This window comes from Heloderma suspectum, chromosome 1, assembly GCF_057233095.1.
Source record: "Heloderma suspectum isolate Gila_16-S chromosome 1, 16-S_ref, whole genome shotgun sequence".
Classification (NCBI taxonomy): Eukaryota; Metazoa; Chordata; class Lepidosauria; order Squamata; family Helodermatidae; genus Heloderma; species Heloderma suspectum.
Window position 1 is genome coordinate 336,174,752 of NC_139458.1, and position 15,223 is coordinate 336,189,974.

The window sequence follows — 15,223 nt, forward strand, 5'->3', positions numbered from 1 at the left end:
CCCTGCCAGTCCCCCTTTTATGTTTTCCTGGGTGGGGGCTGTGGCTGCTGCTGCTCTGCAGCCTCCTCCTCATTTTGTTCACTGATAAAAGCAAGTGCTGTGGCAGCTGGCCAGCCGAGACTGCTGTCTTTGGGAAGGGCGCGACCAATGAGGGCACAGGAGCAACCCAGTGGTGGTCTTTTTGCTGCTCTTGTGCCCTCATAGGCCATGCTGTCTCCAAAGGCAGCAGCTGATTGGTTCAGCTCGCTGCTACTCAGAAGTTAAGGAATATAAGAACCCTTTCCCTTAAAATGGTGTGGCGAGGGGCTGCAGCCCTGGCCAGCCAGCTGCCATAGCACTCCCTTATACCAATGAGTCAAAGGGGAAGGAGGAGGCACGGCCGTCTATCAGGGGGTCATTTGGGGGCTGTCCCCAGACCTGCGCCTGGTGATCCAACCCTGGGGGTGTCAAGGCACTTATTGGTTAGTGAAGGGAGTCCGTTGTTTCATGCACACATACTCCAGTGTATACCAAGCTCATACTGACATGAAATAGCAGTGTTCAATCCCTAACAAAGGTAAATGTTAAATATTTCAGTCAAAACATGCAAAGGTCGTTGCTATGAGAGAACGTTTGGAAGCTGCCGCTGTGACAGAGAATGTGTTAAACTTGGAAACTGCTGTTTAGATTTTGAAGACGCATGTATAGAACCTGGTAAGCATCTCCTCCCTCTCCCTCTCTCTAATGTTCCAGTTCTTGAGGCAGCTCAGCTCATGGGTAAGCTGGAAGAGACAAACCAGCTGTTATCCTATGGCGATCTCGCACAATCATAGTTTGCTTAAAACACGTTGGATTTTTCCTGCGGCCAACACATTTTGTTTTACGGGCTCCAGTGGTTATTTCTATTGTTCTGTGGAAGTGTTTAGATGCTTCCCTGCCTACCGCTTCTCCTCTGCAGTCCCCTTTTCCTGGCTACGTTTTCGCAGCTGGAATTCCCAGATATGTGCTTGCCATGGTTGGGGGAGGGAAGTGAAGGGAACATGCATTCAACAGGACTAGAGTTAAACACTCATTTTCCACCTTCTGCTTCTCCTCTCTAAATGGTGCCTTCCCACTGCCACTTTTTAGAGGACGGGTGGGCAATTTGCAGCCCTCCAGATGAGTACAACTCCTGTCAGCCCTACCAGTAAAGCCAATGGCTAGGGAGCCAATTGTAATGATGGAGATTGCAGTCCAATAATGTCTGCAAGGCCAGATTTTATTGCCCACCGTAAGATGGTGGCACCAGGCTGTCCACTGCAAGCATCACCCACATTAGAGCCTACCTTGCTCCCCCCACATCTCTTTTCCAGTACTCCACTGAGTATCAGAAAAGGAAGAAAATGTTTAGAGGGGTTGGAAAACCAAGAGTAGCGCAGGCGGTGGTGCTTCTTTGCTGTCTGCTTCTGTTGTCACCACCTGCCCCCAAAAGCAAAAGTAGCAGTTCTGCTCCCTTGCTGGCCACTGCTGCTTTCGCTGTGCCTGCCCACCCAGAGTAATGCAGGTTTTTCCAAGGTGGCACCTGTGCTACTCTGGATGGGTGGCTACAGAAAAAGCATTTCCTGGGCAGTGGCAGGAAATGGTGGGCAGGTACAGAGAGGGGAACAAATCAGAGGTGTTGTAGGGCCCAAAATAGCGCTGGCTGTGGCAATTTTCCTCCTCCTCTGTAGTCAACTACCTTCTTCCACCACTGTCCAGTAAGCCAGGTGGGGGTGGGGAGAGACACCTTCACAGCCAAGAGGAACCATGGAGGTCACCTTGCCCAAGGCCCCCTCAAACCCGGCGCTGGCCCAGATAGTTATCTATGGAGATGAAAATAAAATGGCTATTTGGTTTTAAAAAGTAATTCAGGAAGTACAGGCAAATGGTTTCTTTTGTTTTGTAGCCACATAATCACATGGCATAGAACTGTATTCAGGTCTCTTTGTATGCATTACTCAACTGAGCCATATTTAATTAAAAGTGGGTTCCCTGTGTTTGTAGCTCATATATGGACCTGTACCAAGTTTCGGTGTGGTGAGAAGAATTGGCCAGAGTACCGCTGCTCCTGTTCAGATGATTGTGTGGAAAATAATAATTGCTGTGCCAATTATTACTCAGTTTGTCAAGGTGAAATATTCTGTTTGCTTTATGCTTGCATCATTGATGCAGTAATGGGGTGGTATTTACTCTGCTTTGTCAAACAAATTGGTAGTTGCTTTGATTAAAAAAAAATCTTAGGAAATCTATCCTTTGCTGGGAGTCAAAGGACTACTGTAGGCATACCTAGAGCTGTCAACTAGATATAATGTTATTGATCCAACCAATGAGAATAAATGACCTGGATCTGGACTAAGTTAGTTGAACTTCAGTTCCACTGAAATTAGTGGGACAAGTTAGTTGTGACTAACTTTTAATGGGAATTAAGTTCAACTGACATAGTCTGGATCCAAGCCTATGTCAGGTAACCAGTATCTGGGCTTGAAAAACTGTAAACAGCAGTCCCAGTCTGTGCCCATGAATCGGCAGATTTTGGCAGCTTCTGCCTAGGTTCTGCCCTGGCTCTGCTCTGGCTTTGCCTGATCAAGGGCTGTCACTGATTCCACACAGGAGACCAGTATTTTGGCAACTGGAGGCATTGCCCAAGGATTTGTGTGACACAGTGGGATTTTGATTTGAAAAGCCAACTTCTCTCCATTTTAAAAGTGATTTGTCATTCAGCATAGTAGGGTACTGTTCAAGAAACACAAGTACAATAGCAAGTAAAATCAGAGCTAGGATCCAAGAGGCACCTCAGATGTGCATTCCCAGTGGGATTTTGGGCTTTTTTAAACAAACAAACTGCAGATCCCATAATGTATCTCAAACCGCTTCTGAAAGTCCCTTCAGTATCAAAACCCATTTTGTAATGTGGCAAAGGGGCTGCTTATTCAAGTAACACAAGCCCGAAGACCACTAACTCCAAAGTTCTTTGGCTCCCAACCTATACCTTAGGATGAGATCCTAGACGATGTACTCGGACTATGCAAAAATATAAAATCAGTTTTAGAAGATATTGAATTACAAGGGTCATGAATTTCAATTTCAGGTAACTTAGTGTTTTCAAATTCTTCCACCAGTTAGATAGGTAGGATGGTAGCAAATCAATTTTTCTCCTTATAAAGAATAGAATAATAAAATAGAATAATAATAGAATAGAATAGAATAGAATAATAGTAAAAATGTATGTGTGCTTTTTTAAAATAAGGGAAGACAAGTTGGCTTGAAGATAAATGTGAGGACATAAATGAACTTCAGTGTCCAGAAGGGTAAGGACATTTATGCTTGATTTTACATTTTTCTTTTTTCAAAAGGCATACGGCTGTGGCAATATAAATATTTCCATAGAATAATAATGCAGGATGGTAGTAAAAGGTCTTCAAGGAACAGGCTAATGAACAGTACACCAGCAATTACATTTGTAGCAAGAAACAGATTGCAAAGAAGGAAACTCAGCAGCATGTTTCTGCATGATTAATGGTTCTGGGAAACCCTCTACTGAGGATGTCCCCTTCTGCTGGGAAGTGGTAGCTGGTTTACTTAAAGGTCACATCAGTAAAGTATCTGTAAGCAGGGTCACATCTAGTAAAGTCAGTTTCAAGAGAACATAGTTGACTTGGCAAGACACATCCAGAGTCAGGCGGGCCTTATCAGGACCACGGAAAGCTCCCAGTGAGCTCTGCTGACTGTCGTTCCCCTCTTCTGTGGGCAATGGAGGATATTGCCTTAGTGAAGAGTTGAAGCCATGTGAAAGTTTGCAAGACCTGTTCTGCAGTTGGTCCTACCTTCTGGAGGGGTGGCTGTGCTTTTTAAAGTGTCCTTATCTGGTTCTATGAGAGCGCTGCTTTCTATGAGACAGGGGGATGGGAAACACAACTGGGGGCTTGCCCTCGGAATCTAGAGAAGGTGCAAGGGCTACATCTTCAGGTTGGGAGGGCACAGGAGGAGGTGCTGATTGGAGCAGCCAATGTCTCTTTGTTCCACATCTGGGTCTTCCTTGGGGCAACATAGGTGGCTGGGTTCTGCACCATGACACTAGGCAGGTAATTCTACTGCATCTCTGCAATGAGAGTGACTGTGCCAAGCCTTATGATAAACAGCTGAGACCTTACAGTGTGTCCGGATATAAACCGTATTTAAAATTATCAGGCAATCATGCTGGAAGAGTTATTTAAAGTATTGTGCTCTGTCTGCTGAAGCACACTAGTGTGTTGTGAGATAACTGCTAGCATATCACAAGAGGGAGAAACTCATCAAATACTATTAAAGTCTCCTGTGAGCCCAAAATATCCACCTACAAACAAGGCTGCTGGCTGTGTCTCTGGATCAGTCACTGCTCTTGCCTTGATTTCTTTCAATCAACCTCTGTTGTGGGCAATAAGTTCTGCCATTTGTCATTGTCAAGTGTGATTGTATCATTCATTTCAGTAGAATACATCCTCTGATAAGGAAAGTACAGAACCTGTTTCATAGAATCATAGAATAGTAGGGTTGGAAGGGGCCTACAAGGCCATCGAGTCCAACCCCCTGCTCAATGCAGGAATCCAAGTCAGAGCATCCTGACAGATGGCTGTCCAGCCTCGTCTTGAATGCCTCCAGTGTGGGAGAGCCCACCACCTCCCCAGGTAATTGGTCCCATTGTCTTATTGCTCTAACAGTCAGGATGTTTTTCCTGATGTACAGCCAGAAACTGGCTTCCTGTAACTTGAGCCCATTATTCCGTGTCCTGCACACTGGGATGATCGAGAAGAGATCCTGGCCTTCCTCTCTGTGACAACATTTCAAGTACTTGAAGAGCGCTATCATATCTCCCCTCAGTCTTCTCTTCTCAAGGCTGAACATGCCCACTTCTTTCAGTCTCTCTTCGTAGGGCTTTGTTTCCAGTCCCCCTCCTGGGAACTCTCTCCAGTTTGTCTGCATCCTTCTTAAAGTGCGGTGCCTAGGGATGTACGAAAGTCACTTACCTTTTCGCGGATTATGCTGATGCTGGGGGGGAGGCGTTCTGTCGCTCCCCCCAGAATCCTGGCCGAGGGGGAGGCCGGCTCCTCTCCGCAGGGATTCTACGGACATCCGGCCGCTGGCTAGCAGGGACGCAAATGGCAGCGGCCATAGCCGCCATTTGCATCCCTGCAGTCAGCTGTGATACGCTACGTAAATGTTTACGTAGCCTATCACGGCTGATTAAAAAAACCAAAAACACACGTACGCAAATGGCGGCGCCCATGGGCGCCGCCATTTGCGTTCCTTATTTTGACACGTCTTAGTCTATGTAAACATTTACGTAGACTAAGATGGCGAAAAATAAGGGGAACGCAAAAAGCGTAAATGCTACGCTATTTGTATTCCCCTTATTTTCGCCGTCTTAGTCTACGTAAATGTTTACGTAGACTAAGACATGTCAAAATAAGAAACTTTTTTTTTTTTTTAGTCAGCCGTTATAGGCTACGTAAACATTTATGTAGTGTTTCACGGTGTTTTTTTTAAAATCTAGCCATGATAGGCTACGTAAATCTTTACGTAGCCTATCACGTGTTTTTTTTTTTACATGGAAATGGCAGCGGCAGCCGGTCGGAAGACTGGCCGCTGCAGCCGCCGCCAGGAAGATCCTCCTAAGGTAAGTCCCATCCCCGGGGGGCGGGGCGGGGGCTGTTCCGCCACCGATTTCAGGGGGCCGAATGCGCTGGCATTTGGCCTCCCCAAGATCCGTGGCGGAACTTTCGTACATCCCTAGCGGTGCCCAGAACTAGACACAGACTCCAGATACGGCCTAACCCGTGCTGAGTAGAGGGGAACTAGTACTTCCCGGGATTTGGAAGCTATACTTCTATTAATGCAGCCCAAAAGAGCATTTGCCTTTTTTGTAAGGATGTACGAAAGTTCCGCCACGGATCACGGGGAGGCCGAATGCCAGAGCATTCAGCCCCCCGAAATCGGTGGCGGAACGGCCCCCCGCCCCCCTCGGGACAGGACTTACCTGGGGCGGAACTTCCTGGCGGTGGCGGCTCTGGTGACGGTTCGGCGGCGGCAGCTGCGGCGGCCAGTCTTCCGACCAGCTGCCGCCGCTGCCATTTCCAAGTTTAAAAAACAAAACAAAACATGATAGGCTATGTAAAGATTTACGTAGCCTATCACGGCTAAATTTTAAAAAACACCGTGATAGGGTACATAAAGATTTATGTAGCCTATCACAGCTGATTAAAAAAACAAAAACAAACATGTGTACGCAAATGGTGGCGCGCATGGGCGCCGCCATTTGCTTTCCTTATTTTGGCACGTCTTAGTCTACGTAAACATTTACGTAGACTACGACGAAAATAAGGAGAATGCAAATAGCGTAGCGTCTACGCTATTTGCGTTCCCCTTATTTTCGCCGTAGTCTACGTAAATGTTTACGCAGACTAGACGTGCCAAAATAAGGAACGCAAATGGCAGCGCCAATGGGCGCTGCCCTTTGTGTACGCGCGTTTTTGTTTTTGTTTTAATCAGCTGTGACAGGCTACGTAAACATTTACGTAGCCTATCACGGCTGACTGCAGGGACGCAAACGAGAAGAGTCTCATTTGCGTCCCTGCTAGCCAGCGGTCGGATGTCCGGCCGCTGGCGGAGCCGGCCGGAGGCTCCGCAGAATCCCTGCAGAGCGGAGCCAGCCGGCCAGGATTCGGGGGGGGGGGAGGGACGGAGCACCTCTCCACCCGGCCAGAATTTCGGGGGGAGGGACGGAGCGCCTCCCCCCCAGCATCAGCATAATCCACAAACAGGTAAGTGACTTTCGTACATCCCTACTTTTTTGCAGCCACATCACATCGTTGGCTCATATTCAGCTTGTGATCTACCACAATTCCAAGATCCTTCTCGCTTGTAGTGTTGTTGAGCCACGTATCCCCCATCTTGTAACTCTGCATTTGGTTTCTTTTTCCTAGGTGCAGAACTTGGCATTTATCCCTATTAAATGCCATTCTGTTGTTTTCTGCCCAGCACTCCAGTCTATCCAGATCACTTTGAACTTTGTTTCGGTCTTCCAAAGTATTAGCTATCCCGCCCAATTTCGTGTCAACTGCAGATTTGATCAGCATTCCTTGCACCTCCTCCTCTAAGTTGTTAATAAAAATGTGGAAGAGCACTGGGCCCAGGACTGAGCCCTGCGGTACCCCACTCGTTACCTCTCCCCAGCTTGAGAAGGTCCCATTGATAAGCACCCTTTGAGTCTGATTCTGTAGCCAACTGTGGAACCACCGGATAGTTGTTTCATCTAGCCCACTTTGAGCTAGTTTGCTCATCAGGATATCATGGGGCACTTTGTCGAATGCTTTGCTGAAGTCTAGGCATTTTATGTCTACAGCATTCCCACAGTCCACAAGGGAGGTTACTTGATCAAAAAATGAGATCAGATTCATCTGGCAGGATTTGTTCTTGACAAATCCATGTTGGCTTCGAGTAATCACTGCATTGTTTTCAAGGTGCTTCCAGATGGATTCCTTTATCATCCGCTCCAGAATTTTCCCAGGGATTGATGTCAGACTGGCTGGTCTGTAGTTCCCAGGTTCCTCCTTTTTACCCTTTTTGAAGATAGGGACCACATTAGCCCTCCTCCAGTCCCCTTGGACTTCACCCATCCTCCATGATTTCTCAAAGAGAATAGACAGTGGTTCTGAGAGTTCTTCGGCCAGTTCCTTTATTACTCTAGGATGCAGTTCATTTGGCCCTGGAGATTTGAACTCATTCAGCAGAATTAGATGTTCCTTGACCATATGCCTATTGATCTCAAGCTGCAATCCTGCTCCTTCAGTCTGTACTTCGCCTTTGCCAGGGGGGTCATAGACCCTCTTTTGGGAGAAGACTGAGCCAAAGTAGGAATTGAGCACCTCTGCCTTTTCTTTGTCATCTCTTATCATTTTGCCATCCTTATTAATAGGTGAACAACCATTTCTTTCCTCTGCCTTTTACTATGCACGTAGCTAAAGAAAGCCTTTTTGTTGTTTTTAGCATCCCTCGCTAACCTCAGCTCGTTCTCAGCTTTAGCCTTCCTGGCGCCATCCCTGCAATTCTGTGCCACCTGCCTGTACTCTTCCTTTGTTGCTTGGCCTTCTTTCCATTTCCTATATGTGTCCTTTTTTGTTTTCAGGTCAACTCTAAGCTTTTTGTGAAGCCACATTGGCTTCTTCTGTTGTCTTCCACCTTTTCTTTTTGTTGGAATGGTTTGTAATTGTGCCTTGAGAATTTCCTTTTTTAAAAGCTCCCACCCATCTTGGACTCCTTGTCTCATTAGAGTCGCTTGACATGGGACCTTACTGATCATTGTTCTGAGTTTATTAAAATTGGCTTTCCTAAAATCCAGGGTATGAGTTTGACTACACTCGGCTCTTGCTTCCTTTAGAACCATGAACTCAAGTATAACATGGTCACTTTCCCCCAGAGTTCCTGTAACTGCTACTTTATCCACTAAGTCATCTCTGTTGGTTAGGATCAAGTCTAGGATAGCCAATTCTCTAGTTCCTTCCTCTCCTTTCTGTAGGAGGAAGTTATCCGTCACACAAGTCAGGAATTTCCTGGAGGGGCCATGTTTTGCAGAATTTGTCTCCCAACAAATATCGGGGAAATTGAAGTCCCCCATTACTACTACATCATGCTTCCTTGAAACACTGGCTATTTGCTTTTCAAAAGTTTCATCCTCATCTTCTCCTGGGTTGGGTGGCCAGTAGTAGACTCCGACTATCAGGTTCCTTTTATTCTTTGCTCCATTTATTTTTATCCAGATGCTCTTGATGGGGCTACCAAGCTCATCCTCCTGTATTTCTGTGCAGAGATATGTATTTTTCACATACAGTGCAACCCCACCTCCCTTTCTGTTTCTCCTGTTCTTTTTGAACAAGTTATATCCTTCAATTGCTGTATTCGTCATTAGAGTCATCCCACCAAGTCTCAATTTCCCTCTTGTATTAAGAGTTCAAGCTCGTTCTGTTTCCCATACTCTGGTCATTAGTATATAGACATAGAAGACCATGTGCTTCATAGTCTGGCTTTCTTCCTACATGTGTCTGAAGACTATTATTGGGCGCTATTAGAGATGTTCTCTCCATTGCCGTGCATGAGCCTTTGTCCATTGTTACTCCCAACTTTACATCTCCCTTCCCCGTAGGATTCAGTTTAAAGCCCTCCTGATGAAGTTCTTCATGCTGTGGCCAAACACTTTCTTCCCAGCCTTTGTGAGGTGCAACCCCTCCCTTGCTAACAGCCCATCTTCCAGGAAGTATAGCCCGTGGTCCCAGAATCCAAATCTCTCTCATCGGCACCACCTTCGTAGCCAGTCATTCACCCAGAGTATTTTTCTTTCCCTTTCTATCCCTCTTCTAACTACTGGAAGGATGGATGGGAAAACTATCTGGGCCCCAAAGTTCTTGAGTTTCCTTCCCAAAGCTTCAAAGTCTGATGTGATTTCTTCATAGCTCCACTTGGTGGTATCATTTGTTCCCACATGGATGAGAAGAAAGGGATACCTGTCAGTGGGCTTTATGAGTGCAGGCAACCTCTCAGTCACGTCTCTAATCTGTCCTCCCGGGAGACAACATAGCTGGCGAGTCCACGGGTCTTCGTTACATACTTGGGTCTCAATCCCACGCAGCACTATTCACGCTATTTTAAGCAGCCTTCCCCCATAAAACATTGGTACATTTCATCGCTACATTTGATAGAGGGAGGTGGGGTTCATGAATTATCAAGCCAACTGCCCTGCCAGCAACAGGAATCCTACCTGCAGCATCTCTGTCAGATTCAGTGCTCATCTCTAGTGATGGATACTTTGGGATGTAGGGGATATGTGGGTGAACTTAAAAGGTCACCCAGCTGTTCTTGCCTCATGGATCAAGTACATCAAAACAAACCCTATCCATTATTTATCTATCCTGTTCTTAAAGATCCCCAGTGATATAGAGTCCACAACAATGCTAAGTAGAGTTACAGAGTTTTTCTGATATTCAACCTAAATCCTTTGAGCTCCACTTTAGGCCCTTTGCAGCATGTCTTATATAAAAAAAAAAGTGACTCCTAACTGAATTCCATCAGGAATGCTGTTTCCCATCTTCCCTCTCCTCAAACAATGACATAGAGGGGCTCTTTGTGGCCACTGAGGAGTTAGATGAACTCTCTGACATGTTTGTTGCTCTAGCTGCCTTTGGTTATACACATAGTCAGATCTTTGCTAGTCTCTTGTCTAGCATGTCTTATCTTGCTCCTAGTTACATCTGTCCAGAACAAATCCTGCCAGATGAATCTGATCTCATTTTTTGATCAAGTAACGTCCCTTGCGGACTGTGGGAATGCTGTGGACATAATATACCTCGACTTCAGCAAAGCTTTCGACAAAGTGCCCCATGATATCCTGATGAGCAAACTAGCACAAAGTGGGCTAGATGAAACAACGATCTGGTGGTTCCACAGTTGGCTACAGAATCGGACTCAAAGAGTGCTTATCAGTGGGAACTTCTCAAACTGGGGAGAGGTAACAAGTGGGGTACCGCAGGGCTCAGTCCTGGGCCTAGTGCTCCTCAACATTTTTATTAACGACTTGGAGGAGGAGGTGGAGGGAATGCTGATCAAATTTGCAGATGACACAGAATTGGGCGGGATAGCTAATACTTTGGAAGACAGAAACAAAGTTCAAAGTGATCTGGATAGACTGGAGCACTGGGCAGAAAACAGAATGACATTTAATAGGGATAAATGCCAAGTTCTGCACCTAGGAAAAAGAAACCAAATGCAGAGTTACAAGATGGGGGATACATGGCTCAACAACACTCCAAGTGAGAAGGATCTTGGAATTGTTGTAGATCACAAGCTGAATATGAGCCAACAATGTGATGTGGCTGCAAAAAAGGCAAATGCTATTTTGGGCTGCATTAATAGAAGCATAGCTTCCAAATCCCAGGAAGTACTAGTTCCCCTCTACTAAGCACTGGTTAGGCCTCATCTAGAGTACTGTGTCCAGTTCTGGGCACCGCACTTTAAGAAGGATGCAGACAAGCTGGTTAGGGTTCTGAGGAGGGCAACAAAGATGGTCAGGGGACTGGAAACAAAGCCCTATGAAGAGAGACTGAAAGAACTGGGCATGTTTAGCCTTGAGAAGCGAAGACTGAGGGGAGATATGATAGCGCTCTTCAAGTACTTGAAAGGTTGTCACAGAGAGGAAGGCCAGGATCTCTTCTCAATCATCCCAGAGTGCAGGACACGGAATAATGGGCTCAAGCTACAAGAAGCCATATTTCAACTGAACATCAGGAGAAACTTTCTGACTGTTAGAGCAATACGACAATGGAACCAATTCCCTAGGGAGGTGGTGGGCTCTCCCATGCTGGAGGCATTCAAGACAAGGCTGGACAGCCACCTGTCATGGATGCTCTGACTTGGATTCCTGCATTGAGTGGGGGGCTGGATTCGACGGTCTTGTAGGCACCTTCCAACCCTACTATTCTATGATCTTTACATATTTCTGGTCAGCAATCTTTCCTGTAGATGTCTGGCCCTTTCCTAGAGTGAAATAGCACCAATTGGCTCTATCCCTGCTGTCATGTCCTATGCTGGCCCCTCCCCCTGTCCACATGTTTGGGGGGAAGGTCTGAAGAGGGGAGTCTTCTTCATGTGCATAAGCTACGCCCTTGATGTAGAATCCTGTGCAAGTTTCTAAATTGTGGGTGGAGCCTATGCATGTAGAGTAGGCTCCACTCTTCACACCTGGTGGAGGGCAATGGGTACTGGTGATCGCATGGAAGGGAATGCTGGAAGGGGGTTATAATCTTTATTTATAGTTAATTTATATCCCACCATTCTGCCAAAAAACAGGTGCTCAAGGAGGCTAATAGTAAAATACAGATTAAAAACAAAATCTCAATTATACTATGAATACAGATAAATTAAAAACACAGGAATAAAAGAAATAAACAGCACCAACCTAATAACCCCCTTCCATCAGCAATAGACCAGCTTACATACCAAAGGCCTGCCTGAATCAAAACGTCTTCCCCTGAAAGAGTGTCTAGAAAATGAGTTAATAATGATCAAATGTCTTGAACTGTCTCATTTCTAATTGCTCAGATTTACAAAACCTCCAGTGTTGTTGTTTTCTTTGGATGGATTCAGAGCTGAATATTTGCACACATGGGGCGGACTTCTTCCTGTTATTAGCAAATTACGTGAGTAGCTACTTTGTCTGAGCAACAGCATGTTGATCTCTTAAGGAAAATAATAATTTAAGCAGCTGTTTTTTCCCCTTCACTTGATGTCCGCTCTCCTAAGCTCTTTATAGCTCCCGAAAACTCCTTGGGACCCAAATAAGAATGGGGGTGGGGGCGTTAAAGCAGGGGATGGTTCAAGAGATGAGAGTGAGTTTGATGGAGACAAGCTTGGGTCCTTTGAAGTGTTGACGTGATAAAGCAACAGTTTCTGTGGCTGGACAGCGATCATTTTGCAGTGACCACATTCTCAAATGTGGAAAATTTGGTGAGACAAGACTCTTTTCCTCTTAGGAGTTGGTACTGGGGATGAAGGCAGCAGAATGCTAAAAAACAGAATAGAGTTAGAAAGAAGTTCAGTTGCTTTGAAAACATATATAGTTTAAAACATCATTTGTTTCTTTGGATTTCTAGCTCTATAGTGCTATGAGAGGGGAGGCAGAGAGAAGTCAGAAAAGGATGTCTTGTCATTACTGTTCATTGCGCGTGCGTGTGTGAATATATGTTGTTATTCCCATTTCCTGAAAGTGTTCATGTTGTTTATTGACTCTTGTGCATTAAATTTTTTTATTTTAAAATTTCAACAATACAAAACAAAAGAGAAAAAGAAAAAAACTGTAGCTACATAAATGTGAATATATCCATTTCAATGCATGCATATGAACAGCATGAGAGGTGGCATGGGGTACCACAAAAGGAATGGGAAATTGCCACTCCCTGTTCCTCCAGTGGGAATAATAGATTTACTGTATCAGTTCAAGGGGCAGACATTTGCAGACCTAGGTCTGTAATTTAGTAATGTAATAATTCGATGGAAGCCCTTCATTTTCATTTCTATACATGTCTACTCAGAAGTAAGAACCACCTGGTTCAATGGGACTTTCTCCCAGGTAAGTGTGTATAGGATTGCGTGCCTTCATTTTTTTAGAGGTACCTTAAAAGCTGTGAAGAAAGTGAGAGACAAAGGTTGCTGAGATTACCTATTAGCAATTTTTGCATTGTAATTCTAATTTACATTTGTTTAATCATTTATGTTGAATAGCACTAAAGCTAATCTGAATAGAACACAAGTACGCTAAAAAGTCATTTGCTGGCCTATCTTTTTGGTACATTTATTTGCTATAGCACATCATATAAGCACGTGCTAAGTTAGTTTAATGGTGACACAGTGTAGCATTTGGTCTAAACCTTTGGCTTAGAACTTGGGGCAGAATCTAATGCTACTGTTGTGGTTGTGGATAGCCCCACCGATTCTGGTCCACACGCAGCCAGTTCTGTCATTTCTGGTTCACAGTTGCCCCTACCGCTTGTGGAACAGCAACATAGCACTTCTGGGACCAAGCCCTGACACTAGCAGAAACACTCATTTCTGGAAGGGGCAGGTTGGCAGAGGCCGTATGGAGCTCCGCTGACCTGCCCCTTCCAGAAGTTAGAGTTTTCACTCGTGTTGGAACTTGCCCACGGAAGCACTACACAGCCATTCCACAAGTGGTAGGGGGCACCTTACAGGCTGGAAATGGCATTGCTGGCAGTGTGTGGACCAGAATTGAGGGCTGGCCACTCATGCAAGGATTCTGCCTGAAATCTCCTAGTATTTTGAGATGCTTTGATATGAGCTGATACCAGAAATTTCTAGTGAGCTGAATGACATAAAATGACAAAGAGTCTTGTGGCACCTTAAAGACACACAAATCTGTTGCAACATATTTGTTTCATGGACTACAGCCTACTTCATCAGATATATAAAGTCTTATCCACAGTGGACTGTGGTCTGCTATGAAAGCTAATGCCATAATAAATTAGTTGGTCTTTAAGGTGCCACAAGTCTCTCTACTTATGCTGCATCAGACTAACATAGTTACCATTCTGGAGAGTAATAAAATTAACATTTCTACTTTTTGTCAAAAACCTAAATTATCTGACTACAAGGCATACATTTGCTTGGGTAGATAAGCTGGACTTCTTCCAGTTCTTACCTAATGCTACCTTGTTCTGCTTAAACAGAGGAGTCCATTGTGTGAAAAGGGGAGTCAAAGTTAAGGAGAAAGTTCTGAGGACCTACTAACAGTAACAGGCCAGGTTGTCTGTTATCAGGGTACTTTTTGGAGATCATCATCGCCTTATTTGAGAGCTGAAATGAGTGGCATGTTACTGAAAGAAATGAGACGTAGAGGGTGTTCTTTAGAGTGTATTATGGTAGCACGAGTTCTGAAGATGGCTTTTGTGGGTTCTTTATATTACAACTAAAAATGAAAGCCCAAAGAAATCAGTGGATGCCTTTTCAGCTGTTCATGCATTTCCAAACATTCAGTTTAAAGCTCTAGTAATGTCTGGTGGTGATAAACTGAATACTGGAAAAGGCAGAGCTCGTTTCAGGATCTATGTTATTGTGGCAAAACATTAACATCCAAAGTTCCTGTATGAAGCTTGCTCTCTTCATGTTTATGAGGGCCACTTGACACATGCAAATAGCCACTTTAAACACAGCTGCAAGGTGGACAGACTCCACACGTGGTTCTCCCACCACAGTTTATGTAAAGCAGCTTACTGGGTGGCCTGGGTGATTTTCAGAAGGCCACTCTCATCTCCCCCCTGAAAAAAGGGGTTGTACCCTTTTTGGGTACAAAAAGGACCCATGGAGAAAAACTGCCTAAACCGTGTGGTGGAACTGTTTTGCCTGAATGGACCAGCTGGTGGTGCTTCCTCCAAACATTTGTGTTCATATCAGCTACCACATTTTAAATGTATGTGGGGAAATAGTCTTCAATGGAGTTGCTGAATATTCATTTTGTCACATGATTTTAACACTCTGGGCATTATCTAGCAGGGCACCACTATTAGCACCAATTCCATTGCACTAGCGTAAACTACTGTAGCGCAAAGCCAATACCAATACTGGTATTGCACTAGTGTAACCTGGGTCTTAGCATTTACCTCCAAGCAGTGAACCTCACTCACACACTCAG

At 45.0% G+C, this 15,223-nt stretch overlaps 1 protein-coding gene across 1 annotated transcript in view; it reads left to right on the forward strand.

Annotated features, from left to right (window-relative positions):
• The window catches only part of ENPP1 (ectonucleotide pyrophosphatase/phosphodiesterase 1), a 71,473-nt gene that overhangs the window by 18,201 nt on the left and 38,049 nt on the right, over positions 1-15,223 (forward strand). The window contains exons 3-6 of the mRNA XM_084827536.1: positions 577-693; positions 2,002-2,127; positions 3,245-3,305; positions 12,121-12,218. Coding sequence (XP_084683662.1) covers positions 577-693; positions 2,002-2,127; positions 3,245-3,305; positions 12,121-12,218 — 402 coding nt within the window. The remainder of the gene's footprint in view (positions 1-576; positions 694-2,001; positions 2,128-3,244; positions 3,306-12,120; positions 12,219-15,223) is intronic.